The sequence below is a fragment of the Cricetulus griseus genome (genome assembly GCF_003668045.3).
Source record: "Cricetulus griseus strain 17A/GY chromosome 1 unlocalized genomic scaffold, alternate assembly CriGri-PICRH-1.0 chr1_0, whole genome shotgun sequence".
NCBI lineage: Eukaryota > Metazoa > Chordata > Mammalia > Rodentia > Cricetidae > Cricetulus > Cricetulus griseus.
In genome coordinates, this window is record NW_023276806.1 from 226,940,671 (window position 1) to 226,959,121 (window position 18,451).

At 40.5% G+C, this 18,451-nt stretch overlaps 1 protein-coding gene across 1 annotated transcript; it reads right to left on the reverse strand.

The window, feature by feature from the left end:
- Positions 1–2,682: 2,682 nt before the first annotated feature.
- Tas2r40 (taste 2 receptor member 40) lies at positions 2,683–3,648 on the reverse strand. Its single transcript, XM_027389715.2, has one exon. It carries the CDS (start codon positions 3,646–3,648, stop codon positions 2,683–2,685), a length of 966 nt encoding a protein of 321 aa, XP_027245516.1.
- Positions 3,649–18,451: the final 14,803 nt, after the last annotated feature.

Sequence of the window (18,451 nt, forward strand, 5' to 3'; positions counted from 1 at the left end):
CTTTTTAGAAAAAGATGTATTATTTTTATGTGTATGAATGTCTTCCTGCATGGATATATGTGTACCGTGTGCATGCCTGATGTCCACAGAGGCCAGAAGAGGATTTCTGATCTCCTGGGTCTAGTTATGCAGGGTTGGGAGCCATCATGTGGTTTCTGAGAACTGAACTTGGGTCCCTAGCAAAAGCAGCAATTACTCTTAACTACTGACCCATTGCTCTCCAGCTCTTTTTTTGCATCACTTAATTTTTTTTTTTTCGTGCCTGGTGTTTGTGTGCACGCCTTTAATCCCAGCACAAGTGAGTTCAAGGCCAGCTTGGTCTACAGAGTTCCAGGACAGCCTCCAAAGCCACAGAGAAGCCCTGACTAGAAACAAAACAAAACAAAACAAATAAATAAAATAAAAATAAAAAAAATTCTCTCTTATGTCTTTTTTTCCCCTGATGCATCCTGAGTCAGCATTCATAAAACATTGTATATGAATGTGTAAATAATATATCCATACATTATATTTAAATATAAATATGTACATAAAAGACGTCTTTTATATGTAAATGAAAGATGAACCAGAACATTTTATTTTCTCAGTGGAGGCTGTTGGTAGATGAACGTACCTACATAGAGCACCTTTGCTATACCCACTCTTAACCAGGGATCATCCTGTTTAGAAATATTGCTTCAGAATACTCTTAGACGACTCTTGTTTTGCTGGGCGTGAAGTACTGAGCCAGAGCTGTTGCAAGAAAGCTTCTCCCAAACTGGCACTGGCCAAGACTGACTTTCAGCTCTTAGCACCCCTCACCTTCCCTTTCATAGTTTTTTTTTTTTTTTTCTCCTCAAGCTATTCTTCCCACATCATTCCTGCCCAGACTTGTTGCTCTTAGCCACAGGTTCCGGAATTTTTCCATCTTCTTTTTATCACAAGAAACTTCTGCTACCTCTTCCTAGAGGAGGACACAGTAGGCGAGCGCTTCCCTGAATCCGTTGCCTCTCCTGCAGTCTGCAAACTCACAGACACACAGAAGCCACAGTGGAGCTACTCAGCTTCCTGTCTGCTGTTGTAGGTGCCTGCAAACAGTGAGGCACCATTTCTTCAGAACAAGCCCACCCAGAGAGGGATTACCCACGTCAGTATCTTGTTAGCATTCTGGCTTCTTCTGTGATGTGTTAGCACATATACAGTGGGTGCAGAAGTTCTTTGTCAGCATCTGCTACTTGGAAAATGTGTTTCTTTTCTCTATTCCATAGGAATAGAATGAAACTTGCAATCTAATTTGTTTTTTACTATAACAACTATAAGAAGGTAATCATCACTTAAATAAATAAGGTATCACTTAAAAAAATCAAACAATGGGTTTTCACAATTACCAGTGAATGAATGAGTGGGTATGTGTGAGTGTGGGTAGTGATTTGTTTTTCTCATTTGCTGTTTCCAGGTGTAATGCACTCCATCACATTAATCTGAGAGGCAAGGGACACAGAATTATTAGTCTTTGTCTTTGCTGTCAATCTGGGGTTTCATTTGGGAGCTCCCTAACTTCCTATGAGCAGCAGTATTCTCTTTGTTCTCTCCATTAATTTTAATTTACTAAGTACACAATAGAAGAGATATTCAAGTTCCCATTTTGTAAACAATCATTTGAAACAATGTTGCCAGTGCAGTTCTGAAGAGTGACAATGAAGAGGAAAGCTTTTTTTCTCCACAGCTATTCCCATTAGTTTCTTCAAGGTAGCTTGGAATAGGTAAAGCCAGTAGGTGGCCCTTTGGTGGCCAGTGAGTGTTAGTACACATAATAGACGCTTTATCTGGCCTTGCTGCTCCTTTGACACTTGCCCCTTCATCTTTGTTTTCCTCTCTTCTTTCTTCATCTCCTCTCATTTGGAAAAATAAATCATTCAATTGACTGAGTATATTTCCATTTTCCACCTTCTGGTTTATCATTTAATCCAGAGAAACCCTTGTGTTACTGACTGGTCTTTACAAACTCTCTGTGTACATACTCTCACCTTTGCTTCTCCCTCTCTGGAAACTTCTGGAAGTTGGATGCCACCCTATCACTCCATCAGTAATAAGCATGGCCTCCATTGCATCAAATCCAAAGCCTCATCACGTGCCACTCATTTTGGAAGACCTAACATCTTACATCTTAATAGCTGTGATCAGCAGTTCTTTCCCAAATTCCTTTCTCTATAGGAATTCTGGTTTCTCTTCTCCCTCTAGGCTTGGATACTGTGCCTGACAGCAGTCTTTGTAGTCTCTGGAGTTATCAGGGAGTTAAAAGTACACTAACCAGATAATTTTCTATCTAGATCAAGATATCTTCAAGGATCAAAGGGTGTTTAATAAATAACAGACAGCAATCAGAGCTTCTCCAGGCTAAACTGAGATCTTCCCCCAAGACTCAGGGGTTTGTGGAGAGTGAAAAAGAGTTTGGGGCCGGAGACGAATGAATCCGTCAAGAAACTTTTTTTTTAAAAGTCAGTCTTCAAGTTGTTCAGCTACTTCTGCTTAGATTTTCAGGTTAACCCAACTTCAAATTCATGTAGGTATCCAGTTACCTGAGGCGTAGTTAGTGTCAGAGCAGGTTTTGTATGGGGGAAAAGTGAATGAAGAGGTCTGTGAGGAAAAGCAGAACTGGTTGGACCAGGTCTTATAATATTCCCTGGGTTCCAGTCACTGGCTCTACCTTTTAAAGTAGAGGTGGACATGGTGCTGAAACCGTCTCCAGGCTCTTCTTAGCCCAGGGTTTCTCAAGATTAGATGCACTGCCTGGCCAGCTGGGTAGGCGGTCATGATAAAGTTGCACAGACTATTCCAGAAACTGTAGGTATCAAAGAGGTTTGACATGGAAACAAATAGAGCCAGTGCATTGATAATGTAGAGAATGAGAGAGTAGCTGGTCGACTTGATGGCACCCAAGTGAGCCTCCATGCTGGAGTCCCTGGAGCCTGCGGTGCTGTTTTCCATGTGCAGGGTGTGCCTCTTGAGTGAGGCAATCAGCAGAGTGGCTGCCATGATGAACATGATCAAAGGGAGGAAGATCCCCATATAATATAAAAAAGCCAGGCTGAGCACATTGGTCTCAGAGAAGTACTTCCTCCTCGTGGAGTTGCAGGAAGGAATGGGGACAGAATTGTTCACGTACACATTGAAGATGTCTTTTGAGAAGAAAGAGCTCAGGCTGATGGAAACCAACACCGAGAGACTCATAAGCTGAGGCATCAGTGCTGTGATTTTCCTCTTCATCATGAGGAACAGAGGGTTAGTGAAGTTTGCGATTTTCAGACAGTAGAAGACGTTGAGCCAGGCAGCAAACCAGAGGTTACAGTAGCTCAGAAACACGGTGACAGCTTTGAAGAGTTTATACATGCCATTTTGGCTATAAATGAACCTGAAGAACAGACTACAAGTAATCTCTACCATTATCCAGATCAGCAGCAAAAGCCTGGAGAAACTCAGCATCAGCATAAGTTGGTCCCCAGTGGGGAATCTTTTGCTCCTGATCCACTCAGTCCCGTAGAGGACTGTGATGAAACCATTGCCAACAATACCAACAACACAGTCTATCGTAGAGACCACAAACGTGATAAAGATTTTATACCTGACAGCATAATTATTGTCAGTAACATAAGTGGTTACCATTACCATTCTGATTGACTCTGAATTTTAGGTTCCTCACCGAGAAGCATCTGTTGCTTAATCCTCCCACAGCCAGCGTTATGGCAATGCTTCCCTCTCAGTTGATAGTCATTTCCTACTTTTCTTCATTTGATTGTCATATGACTACAAGTAAGAGGCTTGGCATGCAAAGTATGAAAGGATTTGGTTACTGGCTCTGACTCCATTTCATAAACACCCATTTGTTTGGGGGGTTTTCAGAAACGTATTAAACAGAATTTACAATGAATGTCTTCACATAGTGTGTATCTTAGTCAATATTCACCAGAATCCCAAGTTAGATATCTCAGTGTCCCACTTTTTTTAAACTTATCTCACAAGATTTTTACTATTTCTTGTTATTTGTGAAAACATATTGCCTTCTCAAGTTTCCTTTCTATGTTGCCCAGGCTAGCCCATGATTCTCTTGCTACTACTGCCTAAACAGCAGGGATCATAGGTGTGCACCTCTGTGCTCAGTCATCTTGCTTTCCTTCCTATTGCCTGCATTTTGCAAGAAGATCTAGTTTTACAGTTACCATGTAAGCAAAGAACAAACTCATTTTAGCTCACACGTGAACATCTTTCACTTAGAACAAAGCTTCTTCTAGAAAGGTCTCAAACAGTACACAGAAAAGACCAAGTGGGATGCTGACACAGGACGGCTTTGTCTACCTCTGGTTATTGGACAGATGCAGGACCATAAAGAATCTTCTGTCCTGTGAGGAACAGCAGGCTGCTTGGTGTGGGGTCATGTACCTGGTCACCTGGAGCTCCTAGCAGCATCAGCACCCTTCACGCAGCCAGAAGTTTTTCTTTTTTTGAGTCTGCACAGTCTTGATTGAATCTGGTCAATGGTTTGGTGTTGTCTAGTTTTGTGTTTTTAATGTCAACTTGTCACAAGCTAGAGTCATCAGAGATGAGGGAGCCTTAATTTCAAAAATGCTTCCATAAGATTGGGTTGTAGGCAGGACTAGAGAGGTGGCTTAGGCTCACAACCAAAAATATAAGTGGACTATAGGTGAGTCTGTAAAGCATTTTCTTAATTAGTGATTGATTTGGGAGGGCACAGCCCATTGTGGGTGATACACCTTGGGGATGGTGGTCCTGGCTTCTATAACAAAGCAGATTGAGGAGAGCAAGATAAGAGATACCATAATAGATGGAGCCATTACAGGGTTAAGAGAAATCAGGCACTACTGAAATGTCCAGAGAGCTACAAGGATGACACCAGCTAACAATCTAAGCAACAGAGGAGAGGCTACCTTAAATGCCCTCCCCTGATGATGAGATTGATGACTGACTTATATGCCATCCTAGAGCCTTCATCCAGCAGCTGATGGAAGTAGAAGCAGACACCCACAACTAATCACTGAACTGAACTGGAATCCAGTTGCAGAGAGGGAGGAGTGATGAGCAAAGGAGTCAAGACCAGGCTGGTGAAACCCACAGAAACAGCTGACCTGAACAAGAGGGAGCTCATGGACCCCAGACTGATAGCTGGGAAACCGGCATAGGACTGATCCAGACCCCATGAATGTGGTGTCAGTGAGGAGGCCTCAGAAATCTATGGGGCCTCTGATAGTAGACCAGTATTTACCCCTAGCATACTAATGGACTTTGGGAGCCCATTCCACATAGAGGGATTCTCTCTCAGCCTAGCTAGACACATTGAGGAGGGCCTAGGCCCTGCTCCAAAGGATATGACAGACTCTGAAGATCCCCCATGGAAGGCCTCACCCTCCCTGGGGAGCAGAAAGGGGATGGGATAGGGAGTTAGTGGGGGCAGGGGAGGAGAGGAGGGAAAGGGAACTGGGATTAATATGTAAAACAATCTTGCTTCTAATTTAAATAAAAAATGGAAAACAACAACAAAAAAACCCAAGACAAAAAAGAGACCTATAGAGTGACCCAAAAGACAATCCATAATCTGCAAGGTCGAGATATCTTTTTTGAGATAAATACCAGCCAAACGCAAGCCAGAGCCTGCCAGGGGCAGCCGAGCATCGAGGCCAGAGAGAAGGGGCAGGAGAAGGGGCTTCCATGCGCTCTACAGTCTCTTAAGAGCCCATGCCACGTCATCCTGACCTCACCTTGACCACGCCTTGACAGGCGTGGTCAGGCACACCAGTAGCCAACCTCTAACAAGCGTGGCTTACTGTCCCCTACAGAGACCATTTTAAACAATGCCTCTGAGAGTAATACGGCCATCCTTTATGAAGCAATGGTGTGCTGTATTACGTACTTCCCACTGCTGACAGAGGGGCTTTGTTCAAGTTTAGTACAACGATAGACTTGATCAATGAGACAAATCTTTAGTCTCTAGCACATCATTGCCGTGTATTTGTGCTTTTTCTTTCCCTAATTCCCTTTTGCTTTCTTGCATTTATAATAAAGCTGCCAATTTGAAAGTGGTGGATAATGCATATCAAATAAATAACTGATAAATATAAATAAATAAATAAATAAATAAATGAAAGAAAGCAGGTTGAGCAAGTCACAAGGAGCAAACCAGGAAGCAGCACCCCTCCATGGCCTCTGTATCAGCTCCTTCCTTCAGCCTCTTGTCCTGCATGAGTTCCTGCCCTACTGCTTTTGAAAATGGACATTTATATGGAACTCTGAATGAAGTAAACCCTTTCCTCCCCAAGGTGCTTTTGGTCATGACTTTTCATCATAGCAATAGTAACCCTAACTAAGACAGGTCGCTTGTTTTTAAATGAGGAATATGCTTTTCAGCTGAAGAGTAAATAGCCCAGTTCTCACCTGTTGACATACAGATTTGGTGTTAGTTACCATTTGCTCATGAACTTGTCTCACTATGTGAAAAGAATGATCAATAACGAATTTCCACAACTCCAATTAATTTGACTTAATAATAAAGAAGATAAAAGTTTATTACTATGCACCTGAGTTGTGTAGCTGGACACTGTGTAATTTGATTATTATTTCAGCATCCAAGGTGCTGAAGCAACAGGGCAGCCAGTTTGAGGATGCACAGAGTTACAGACGACAAGACTGCGCCTCAAACAGAAAGAAACAAAAATTAAACCCAGCCGAGTTATATTGTGTTACTTGACATGTTTGTATAAAAATACCACTAGGCAAAGATAGATATCACAAGATGACTAAAATATTCTACAGAGAAAAAGAAACCCTGATGTCAATATAGGGACTTACACAAGAAAACTCATTCCTGCTTCAGTCATCATAGGCAGCAACAGGAAATAGTATTTATTGACCAGTCTGACATTTCTTCTAAGAGGCTTACTGGCTTCAGTCACTTTTCCCAGGACAGGAACATAGTGACTGTCAACAGCTCTTACACAGAGCACCAACCTTTATATTTTTGTCTATTTTGTCTCAGCTTACATAAGTTTGTGATAAACAATATATGCACAATGGTTGATTTCCATTCATCTGGTACCATTTCTGTTGGTTTTCGTTCACAACTTTCTTTACTTTTAGGGCGTGAGAGTAGGAGGGCATGCTAGAAAGGGTTTGCCCAGCCATAACCACAGGGACTTGAGCAAGAGAGGCAGCTCAAGTGGTTCTAGGGATCGGTTCTCGGGATCTACACCAGGCTGCGAAATCTAAGCCACTCACAGTGTTCTATTTCTAGTGGCACTAACCTCTGTCTTTTTAAATCCAGAGAGCTAGAATGGAGATGCAGCCACATGCTCTACATGTGCTTTCTAAAGTTCACGTGTTGGAAACCTGATCCCCAAAGGCAACAGTGTTGGGGGGGGGGGTAAAATTTTTTTAAATTTCCTTTTAGAGAATTTCATAAATCTATGGGTGGTGTATTTTGATAATGTCCATCCTCTCAGACTCCTCCAAGAAGTCCCCAACACATTTCCCACCCGACTTCATGTCCTTTTTTAATGACTCATTAAGTCCATTAGTGCTATGTGAAATTGTGAAGTGAGTGTAGTGTCACCCTCTGGAATGAGAGCAGCCTATCAGGGGCCACACAACCAAAGAAAAGCATTTCCACTCCCTGGCAACCGTCAGCCACCAATATTTCCTCAGCTGAGAGTGGGGCATTATGCGTGCTGGGAGTTTGAGTGACTTAGTCTTGTGCATCTGCCATAGGTGCTGTGAGAGTCTGAGTGCCACCCAAGATCCCAAGATGCTAGCTTGACTAGAAGATGCTGTTTCTTAGCACTCTTGTACAATCTCTGACTCTACGATCTTCCTACCCCCTTTTCCAAGATGTTGGAAGATGAGCCTGTAGGGAGGGGGTGTGATACAGTTGTCTCATCTAAGTCTGAACATTTGAGAGGGAATTTTAAGATATGATTAGGTCATAGGATCTCCCCCCTCATGAATAGATGGGTATTATTTCAGCAATATGTTTGTTATAGAAATTTGTTCAGCCACTTCCTATTCACATTTTTTTCTCCCTTCTTCCGTGGAAGGATATAGCAAGAAGATCTTTGTCAGGTAAAGATAACTTGTCATGTAATCCTCAGATTCTAGAACTTTAAGAAATACATTTCTTGCCAGGCAGTCGTGATGAATGTCTTTAATCCCAGCACTTGGGAGCCTGAGGCAGATGTATCTCCGGGTTTGAGGCTAGCCTGGTCTACAGAGTGAGCTCCAGGACAGCCAGGGTTACACAGAGAAACCTGTCTCAGAAAAACAAAAAACAAACAACAGCAACAACAAAATTCTAATCTGGATAAATTGCCCTACTTGTGACATTTAATTATGATAATATATACTAGACCAAGCCAGGTGGCATCTGTACTTCAAGGAAGATCCCACAATGAACCACAGCTATTAGGCTGAAAAATTTTGTCAGACTTGGGAGACCACTTAATTAGGGGAAATATTTTTCTCTTCATGAATACATAGACAGAAAATGTCTTTCTGAGTTGGAGAGGAAAGAAAAGAGGAGGGAAGAGGAAGAGAGAAGAGCTCTATGATAGAGGTCTGTGCCCTGGTCACCTCCTTAAGACTTCATGGTGTGTCAGAGGCGACAGGCTTACAAAAACACCCCATGGGGAAACTGCTAAACCCTTATAAAACCCATAGAAAGAGTTGGCAATCCATTGAAGAAACTGGTGAATCCCAAGGAGAGCAAGAGGTTAATCTGCAAAACTTAAAAAGTGGCTCTGACAAAATGTCAAACATTCAGTTAAAGTAATCAGAAGGCTGTGGATAGATGCCATCCCCTCTACCACCCCATGTGACAAGGGGTCACCTAAGGAGATGTATTTCATCTCAGAGAGAGCAGGAAGAATAACTCCTGAGAAAGTTCAGTAAGGACATGTATAATAAGGTATAACCAAGAAAATACAAAAATATAATTACTCTACGGGTCATGTCAACTCATGTAAGGGGATTAACCCACCATGGGCTCAGCTGAGTGCTATTGAGTTCCCTTCGTCATCCCACAATGATATGTTGGTCGGTTTTTGTGTTTTCTAATAAAATACTAACAATTCAGTTTATTTTTATATTTGGTTTGAATGTTATCTTCTCCCTTTCTCTTAGTTGTATCTGAGACTCTGTTTGCCCAGATTGGCTGTCCATTTTTCCCTCTTCACATCCCAGCTAGTGTGGGAGACAAGAGAGAGTTTCTTTTTATTTCATTGGCTGCTCTTATCTGCATGCTTTCCTGTGATTGTTGCTTCCTTCAACAACACCATCTGGCCATCTAACCCTTTTGAATGTCAGGCATCCGTGTGTTGACTGTCAAGAACTCAACGCATTGAGTTCTTCTTTTTTTATAAATAGATTTACCTCACCTTTTTTTTTCTTCTTCTCTTTTAAATACAATTTGGAAGAAGCTTTCCATTGGTATCTGGGTTGGTTGCAGAAGAGCTGGTTGTAAATGGAAGTTTCTGTCCTGCTTGGTCCACAGCCATTTAGTTCCAAATAAACACACAGAGGCTTATATTAATTATAAACTGTTTGGCCAATGGCTCAGGGTTCTTTCTGGCTAGCTCTCTCTTAATTATTCACCAATGTCTATTAATCTATGTATTGCCACATGGTCTTTGCTTACCAGAGAATGCCTGAACGTCCTACCTTCCCAGTAGCTACATGGAATCTCCCTGAGACTCTCTCCATGCTACTCTTCTCAGAATTCTCGGAGTCTGGCAGCCCCGCCTATACTTCCTGCATGGCCACATCCTGCCTGTCCATTGGCTGAAACAGCTTTATTCATCAACCAATAAGAGAACCGTATATTTGTAGCATACAGAAGGACCTCCCCCATCAGCTGGCACCGTAGCCTCTTAATGAGCTTTCTAACTGGCATCTAGTTTTAGTCATTAGCTGCTTTCTTTTGACCTATCTTCTGCAGGTCTCTATAGTGTCATTATCTGAATTTCCCAAAGGTCTCATGAAAAACATCCATGTCCCCATGCCACCTCACTGGATTTTGAATCCTTCTTCTGGAGAATCACTAAGAACTGGCATTTTATATGTCTCTATTTTTTGCTTAGTAAGGCAGTGGAGGTGGTAGGGATATGTTAAGACCCACCACCCATTAAGAGGTCTTGCCTTTATTTTACCATATAGGCTCTAGAGACAGTTCTGAGACAACAGAAACAATGGCACTCTGTACCCTCTATTTGTGGAAATAACACAGTGAAGTTTTGGGGAAAACTTATAAAACATGTTGAGTGGTGAAGGTATAGGAAATAAATACAATATTTTACGAAACAAGGCTTTGTAAGTATAGTGCTGGAAAGCAGCATAGTTCTTGGATACATACTTCTATAAAAGTGGGGAAAGAAAAGGAGACCCCAGAGGTGCACATGCTCCACTTTGTCCATCAGTGAATGTTTTTATGTGCATATTTCGCAAAGGATGTATCGAAGGAAAATAATCTGGAGGCCATTATGAAACAAGCTACCGTAGGAACAAAGACCAGAGATATATAAAAAATAACGTGCTGCCCAGTGAGGGGAGAAAACAATTGAAATGCCAACAAGATTTTATCTTGGTTGTTTATAAAATAAGCGGCTATGTATTTCAGTGAAATATCTGCCCAGAGCATGAAATTACTCACAGATGCAAATTGTGGATGAGTCTGTTGGATGTAGTGGAAATCCTATAAAGGTCTTAGCACATGCAAACATGTATGTGAACAGAGACACTGTTGCAAACATGCTAAATGGCATTGCTGTGGACGTGTGACTTCAATATGGTTAAGAATTTGAAAGATGAATTATGTAAAAAAGTTTGCTTCTGCATATTATTCACACGCACATTTAAAACACGTTAATGTAATAATTAACTTTATTTCTTCACCCTGGGTTGCAAATTTTTATGATTGGAAATATTTTGGGCAGTGTGAAGTAATGGGACACTGGGCAGTAATTCAGAAATTAGCTCTTGGGAAAAAGGGAAGCTTTTGAACAATTGGATATAGATTTATGTGCCTGTGTAATGCTGCTTTGGAATGTACGGAGTTAATACTGGACTTGCAATAAAACTTGAGTTTTAACATGGCAAGTTATGTAAGGACACAGGCTTTGCATACGCTCATTTGCATTATTCAACAGGCATTGCTTTTGCTAGAAGTTAAAAATGGAAGATGCCACAGACATTGCTCACAACTTGCGCTAAGTCTCCTGGCCAAGCTGGAGACACAGACTTGACAATCAGATACATAGCTCATAGTTCACTCACAGCACGTAGGGCAGGAGGCTTGGCCACAGCAGAACAAAAGGGCTGTTGTTGGTCTGTTGAAAGAAATAAACTTACATCATCTGGCAGGGAAAAAATGTGCTTATGCTGAGCAGTAAAGATTGTTATCATACAATTGGTCTTTTGAGTGGACAAACCCTGTGAATGTTTCCCTCAAAGGCAACCACAGTGGTTATAAGACACTGTGTGGAGGCAAATCTGGCATTTCACCACTTATTCCTTTGTGTGTGTGTGTGTGTGTGTGTGTGTGTGTGTGTGTGTGTGTGTGTGTGTATTAGTTCTTAGGAGTGTCACTGAGGGCATGAGGAATCCTGTGTTATTTTCTCCAAATGGTTATGAGTTCAGATCTGTGGAGGCATTTTCCTATGGTCCAGTGAGCCACAAGATCCTACCTGTGCAGTGAAGGCTGATCCCCGGTGTCACAGATGATGGAAATTTTAGTGCACTGAGGCTTGCCACCTACAAACATTTTAAACAGTCGTGTAAAGACTCACTTTGAAAAACTGTGATGGTTAATGCTGATCAGCAGCCTGACAAGATCTACAACTTTCTTTCTAGCAGGCAAATCTGAGCATGTGTGTCAGGGAGTTTGGAGGTTGGATTAACTGAGGTGGGAGGAACCTCCTGAACTGTGGGCAGCTCTATTCCATGGATGGAGGCTCCGGGATGAACAAAGAGGAGAAAGGCCGCTGAGTGCCAACATTTGCTCTCTCTGCTTCCTGACTGTGGACCCGATGTGGCCAGTCATTCCTCGACCCCACTGCCTGGCCTTGCTTGCTTCAATGGACTGTATTTCCCTCAAGTCAAAGCTTCCACAAAGCTTACTTCCTTAAGTTGGCCTTGTCAGATATTTTGCCACAGCAGGAAAATACTTACCTTTTTGAAAATTATTTCCTAAGCATTTTTATTTATTCTTTGAAGCTTTTGTATGTATGCACAACATAACTCGGTTGTATCCACCTTCCACTCTCCAAATCGTTTCCATCCTAATTTTAGATTTATTCATTTATTTTCCTTTGAGTTCTGTTATTGCTACCCATATGTGCATAGTTTGGGAGCCATCCACTGGCACACACGCAATGTATCAATAGCCAGAATCTCAAAGAAAAGTGACTCTTCTTCCCTCAGCAGCCATCAACTGCCAATAACCCCTCAGCTAAGACTGCAACCAGGTAGCCCAACAAGTAGCTTTGTGAATAGTTCTTTTCCCATTGTTAAACTACATAGAGCTGAATATTTGTCATGGTGAGTGGTTTCTAACCAAGGCTGAATTCTTTGTGTGTATTGAAACGTGACATATTTAACAAGCAGTTTTCATATCAAAGGAAAGTAAAAAAAGTTCTGGGTCTAAAACAAAAGGTAATACATTGTGAGAGAAATGTTAAAAATAAAATATTTCTACTTTTAGCTTTCTCTAAGTAATGAACTTACAACAGTCATCGTATGCACACACTTAGAGAGGGTTTGGCAAGCTGAAGTGGTTACTTTCTAAGTAGCTAGTTTGAATTTTCTCATGTTAGCCATGTATCTTTATGGCTTTGGTTTCTGTAGGTTCAGAAGTCTTCAGTGACCCTGTCAATGCAAGTTTGGCGCCTCCAAGGGTTATGTAATACTTCTCACTTTTCACCACGAGATGGAGCTGATGAACGAAGTGTTCTGTAAGTGGAGCAATTCCTTAGTTCATCCACTGGTGAGCAATCATGTTCTGTCTTTCTTAGTGGGATCCTTGAAGAAAACCTTCTTTATTTTAGGCAGTTGGCTAAGAGCTTTACCAACCCAACCTTTTAGGGAGATTTCTTTTTTTTTTCATAGTCAGGATTATATCTTTCCATTAAGTATTATCTTTTTAAACAGAATGGCTATACTTATTTTTACAAAGTAAATTGCAAGTAAAAATTATAATTTCTGAAGTGAGTTTCAGGCAACTACGAGTCTATTATGAAATAAAATAGGAATCAGAATAATACAATAACAGCTTGTGAGAGCAGGTGTAACCCTAGAGCCCTCCATTTAGGGCAAGTAGACTAAGAAGTGAGTCACCTAAGGCCATACATCCATTGAGATCATGTTTGAAATATCAAGGTATGAGTTTGACTGGTGGTTTCCATATTTGTATTTGGTTTCTATTCAAATTCTCTGCTGCTTCTTTTCCAATGGGTAGTTACTTGCCTAACTAGTCCTCTTTTATTTAATTCAGAATTAGTTGTGTAATTCATTTAGGTTGTTATCTGTACTTAGGTATAGATGTACAAAGTGACCATTATTTCTCAGCAGAATTCAAGTCTCCTTCCTAGCATGAGTATGCAGTAAGTACCCATTATTTCACTGGAAATAAATATTAAGTGAGATGTAACTGTCTTCATAAAAAACCATTTACTTTGTGTGAGGATGGGGACAGGTGGAGGGAGGAGAATGAGGGAGTTTGGAAAGGACACATGATAGGTTAAAAAATGATGTAATTTCAGCTGGCAACTTATGTCAATCAAAGTGTTGATTTTCTGCAAGTATGTGACAGCTATGCAATGGGAGAAAGAATAGTGTTTACAGATGTTGGTGGAACAACCAAATATACTTGTCAAGTATTCTTTTTTCATGCAAAATAACAGAAATGGATTGAAAATTTAAATATAAGAAGACATACCTATAACTTGTCTTGACTTTGGGTTATGATAATGGTTTCTTAGAGATGAGACCTAAAACACAAATAATCAAAGAAAAAATAAGTTAAATTTTATTTAAAACATGCCTTTTGTGCTTCAAAAGGCAATAAAAATGCACATGAGCTCTCTGCTTCCTCTCTTTACACTGCTTCTCTACTCTCTCTCTGTTTCTTCTTGGCTCTCTCTCACCTACGTGCTCTCTCTGCCTCTCTATGGCGGTCAGTCATTACCCCTGTTCTTCTTCTCTCTTAGTCTCCCTACTCTGCCGGACCATATAATAAACTAGTTAACACGTCTCAAAAAAATGCACATGAAAGTAAAAGAGTAGTCTATAGAATGGGAGAAAATACTATCAAACTACATATTATCTTTATACAAGAAGCTTTAATGTAAGATATTATATAAAAACTTTTACTAAGAAATAATAAGGGAAACTCAATTAAAAATGAGCAAAGGATTTGGATTTTTTCCAAACAGAAATAGTAAAAATGTCACACGGAAAAAATGCTGGGTCTCACTACCCACTGAGAAAGGTACATAAACAACAACAAAACAAGCCACACAGCTGGGTGGTGGTGACACACACCTTTAATCCCAGCACGTGGAAGGTAAATGCACATGAGTCCCTGAGATTGAGGCCAGACTGGACTACAGAATGAGTTCCAGGATAGCCAGGGACACACAGAGAAATTCTGAAAATGGAAGCTTCCTGTCTTGACCTCCCAGTCCAAATAACCATCTCTGAGGCTGAATATGAATTACAAAAGCTTGGTTGATAGATAGTTGGCTTATTACCAACTAGCTCTTACAACTTAAATGAACCCATTTCTATTAATCCGCATTTTGCCAGGTGCCTAATGGATTTACCTGTCCTCCAGCATGTCCTGCTCCCCCTGAGGATCCCGGTGACTCTCTTGACTTGGAATCATATTCCATACTTTGGCTAATTGTAAATCTTTGTATTAGCCATTGCCCACTGTAAAGAGAAGCTTCTTTGACCAAGGTGAAGAGCTGCACAAGTCTATGAGTATAAACATATTTAGAAGGCAGTTTGACAACATGGTACCACATATGTAACATTTGACTTTTCTACTCTGGTTTATTTTGCTCAAAATGATGTCTAGTGCCATCTATTTTTCTACAAATTTCATTGTATATTTGTGTACCACATTTTTCCATGTCTGCTCTACTTGTTGATGGACATCTAGGCTTTGTTTTTTCCCTACTTATAATAAATTGTGAAGCAATAAACATGGACATGTCAGAATCTCTGTGGTAGGTTGAATTAAGAGTCCTTTGGCTATATGATTAGGAATGGTACAGCTGGGTAATAAGGGAAGAACCTGTCTTTAGGTTCTTGGAGAAATCTCAGTACCAATTTCTGTAGTGACTGGAGAGTTCATGTTTCCATCAACAGTTTAAAGGGTTTCTCTCTTCTCACATACCCAGCAGTATTTGTCGTCATTTTTTTTTCTTAATTGATAGGTGTCTGACTTGTGTCAGCATGAATGTCAAAGCAGTACTAATTTATATGTCCTTGATAGATAAGGATGCTGAGCACTCTCCAAAATAGTTACTGGCCATTTGCATTTCTTTCTCTGAGAACTGTCTGTTCATTTTATCAGGTCACTGATAGACTGCATGATTGTTGGTGCCTTGTCTTCACAGCTTTTTTTTCTTCTTCTGTATTCTAGATACTAACCTCACATTGTGTGTAGTTGACAAAGATTTTCTCCCATTCTGTAACTGTTTCTTCACTTTGATGATTGTTTCCTTTGTCAACATTTGGGATTGTTTCTTGAGCTGTCAGCCTTCTTACCAGAAAGCCATCATTCATGCCCAACTCTGTCTTGAAATACTTTCTCTGTCTTTTTCTAGAGAAGTTTCAAAGCTCCAAGTTTTCCACTAAGGTCATTTTAAGTTGATTTCTGTTCAGGAGGAGAGATATAGATTTAGATTATTTACTTTCTGGGCTTGAAATAAACATGCCCTTTCAGTTTTTTCTGGCTTTTAGGGTTACTGATGAGAATTCTACTGTTATTCCTTGTGTCTGCCTTTGTAGGTGAGGTGGCATTTTCTCCTGACATTATACTCTCATTTGCCTAGTAACTCTTCCTTTTGTCTTGATTATTATTTTATAATTTCTTACATGTATATTTTTTTCTGATTATTTTTCTCCCATCCTCTCTTATCTCTTCCCACTCCTATCACTTTCCTCTTTCTCCCTACCTGTCCCTTTCCCAGAGTCATAACTTTTGGTTTTGTTTTGTGATCATATGTGTGAACATTAGATTGAAGCCATCCATTGGATTTTGGTAGGGCACTGTGATGGGTATTCTAGGTTGTCAACTTGACCACACCTGGACATTTGATGTGGGAAGACCCACCTTTAATCCAGATCTTTTGAGGTGAGACGATCCACCTGTAATCTGGACCACCCTCTTGTATAATTTCATAGAAGAGATTTCTTTTCCCGTTACCATTTGTCTTAGTTTCTTTCTCTGTCCTTTGACTGTATCCCAGAGTTCTTTTGCTTCTTTATTTTATTTATTGATGTGTGAATATAGTGTTTAACATCCCTATGTTATCTCTTCTGCTCTGCCAACTCTACTTGTGAGTCGCTTCCCTGGTATTTTGATTCATTGAGGTTTTCGTTTTCGACATTTTTATTTTATTTTTTTTAAAAACCTAACATCCTTGGAGATGTTTTCCTTCCATGCTGCTGACATTGCCATTCTTATTTCTGATTTTCTCATCCATCTTGATGAGATTTACCTCTCTATAGGCCTCTCTGAGTCCTGAATTGAAGTACAGACCCCCAGACCTTAGCTCAATGGATGCCATGTTGGAGGCAACATTCTAACCTTAAAATCCATTACATAGGGCCCAATGTTTTCCAAAACTGGAACAAAGACCTAATCCATCAAAGACCCACTCCATAGTCCCTAAATGTACTGACCTTGCTTTTTGGCTTCTATAGTTCTACTTCTTACTAATTGACATATGACAACTAGGATGTGGTTTCTGTGCATAGAAGATAAAGGGATGTAAGGTTTGGTGCTGCATATCTGGGCAAGTTGCCTGTGTGGCCTCCAGTTGGCAATAAAGACTTCCTTCGTAGCTTTAGGAGTGTCCATGTGGTGTTCTCTGGTGGACTTATCTTGCAGCAAGCTTGTGGTTTGTATCCTCTTTAAGGTCATCCATTGTTTTTAGTAGGAAAATTCTGAGGCATTCATGTGGTAATTTACTAATTTCATCATGCTTGAGTTCAGCAGTGTAGGAGCTATGGTTTTGCAGAGCAGTCATGTGGTTTTGCTTTTCCACGTTCCCAGAATTTCTCTGTTGTGACTGTGTTTCCTGATGCTTTGGATCTAGCTTCAGTTTATTAATGATTTTTTTTTTTAAATGAGGAAATGATTCCTGAGGACTTAATCCCAGGACAACTCAAAGAGAAGAAAAAGGAGCTACTGTGACAACAACAACATCAAATCATACATAGGAAAAAAAAATCTAAAATGAATTAAGGTCCCCTGACATCGCTGGCTCCAAAAATAGAAAATGTAAATGATGCTGGAGAGTATGCTATGGAGTTATAAGTTATTTATAAATAAATTATTTATGAATGAGGTAAATGAAGGAAGAAAGGAGGTAGAGAAATAAAGAAATAAAGAACAAGGTTAGGAAAATATAGCAAAGAAAATTGGAGTGGAAATTAATTGTTATGGTGGGGGAGGAAAAATACCAAGAAAGTAGAAAGGAATTCCAATAATGAACAAGTTCAAAAAACAGTTTCAGATAATTGCACCAAAGGAAAATAAAGGTGTATTTCAAAAAGATACGACGGAGGGCAATGAAGCAAATAAAGAAGAAAAACACGAAAAGCCATTGTGAAAGAAGCAGTGAAAATAAATAAATAAACATTGTAGCTATTGAGAAAGTGGAAGCATAACATTTCCCCAAATGTAACAGCAAAAATGTTGCTTAAGTTCATCAAAAGGAGAAAGGGAAACATGGAAGTCAGAAAGCAAAAGATGCCATGTCTGAGTGTTTCTTGCTGGGTCCCTAGAAAATGGACAGTATCAGTCATAGGTGTGGACTGAGGAGCCGAGCTCAGCGAATCTTGTCTTCCTCACGACTGAGGCTGGTACCCGGGTCTGATGTGGATGAGAGTTACCTTCTCACTGCCGAGTCCCTTTCTTGTGTACCAGGAGCCTCTGCTGGCCTCACTTGGCATTGCAGTCTGTGCTCTGGGCAGGTCCTCTCCTCTTCCAAGCCAAGTAACGATTCTAGCCTGGAATATCTCCCAAGTGTGTTGTCATGTGTGAAATGAGATCCGTACAGGCGGAGGACCTGTCTCCACTTCTCAAGATGCCCTGGGTATTAATCACGTTGCACATAGACAAAGCTGTGATTTCAGAGTTCTCATGATTTGTGAAAGGCACGTGATGGTTTCAGGGGGTGGATTC

Bases quoted from the DNA above. Each gene is read 5' to 3' on its own strand.
- Tas2r40 (XM_027389715.2), bottom strand. From the start codon at position 3,648: ATGGTAATGGTAACCACTTATGTTACTGACAATAATTATGCTGTCAGG.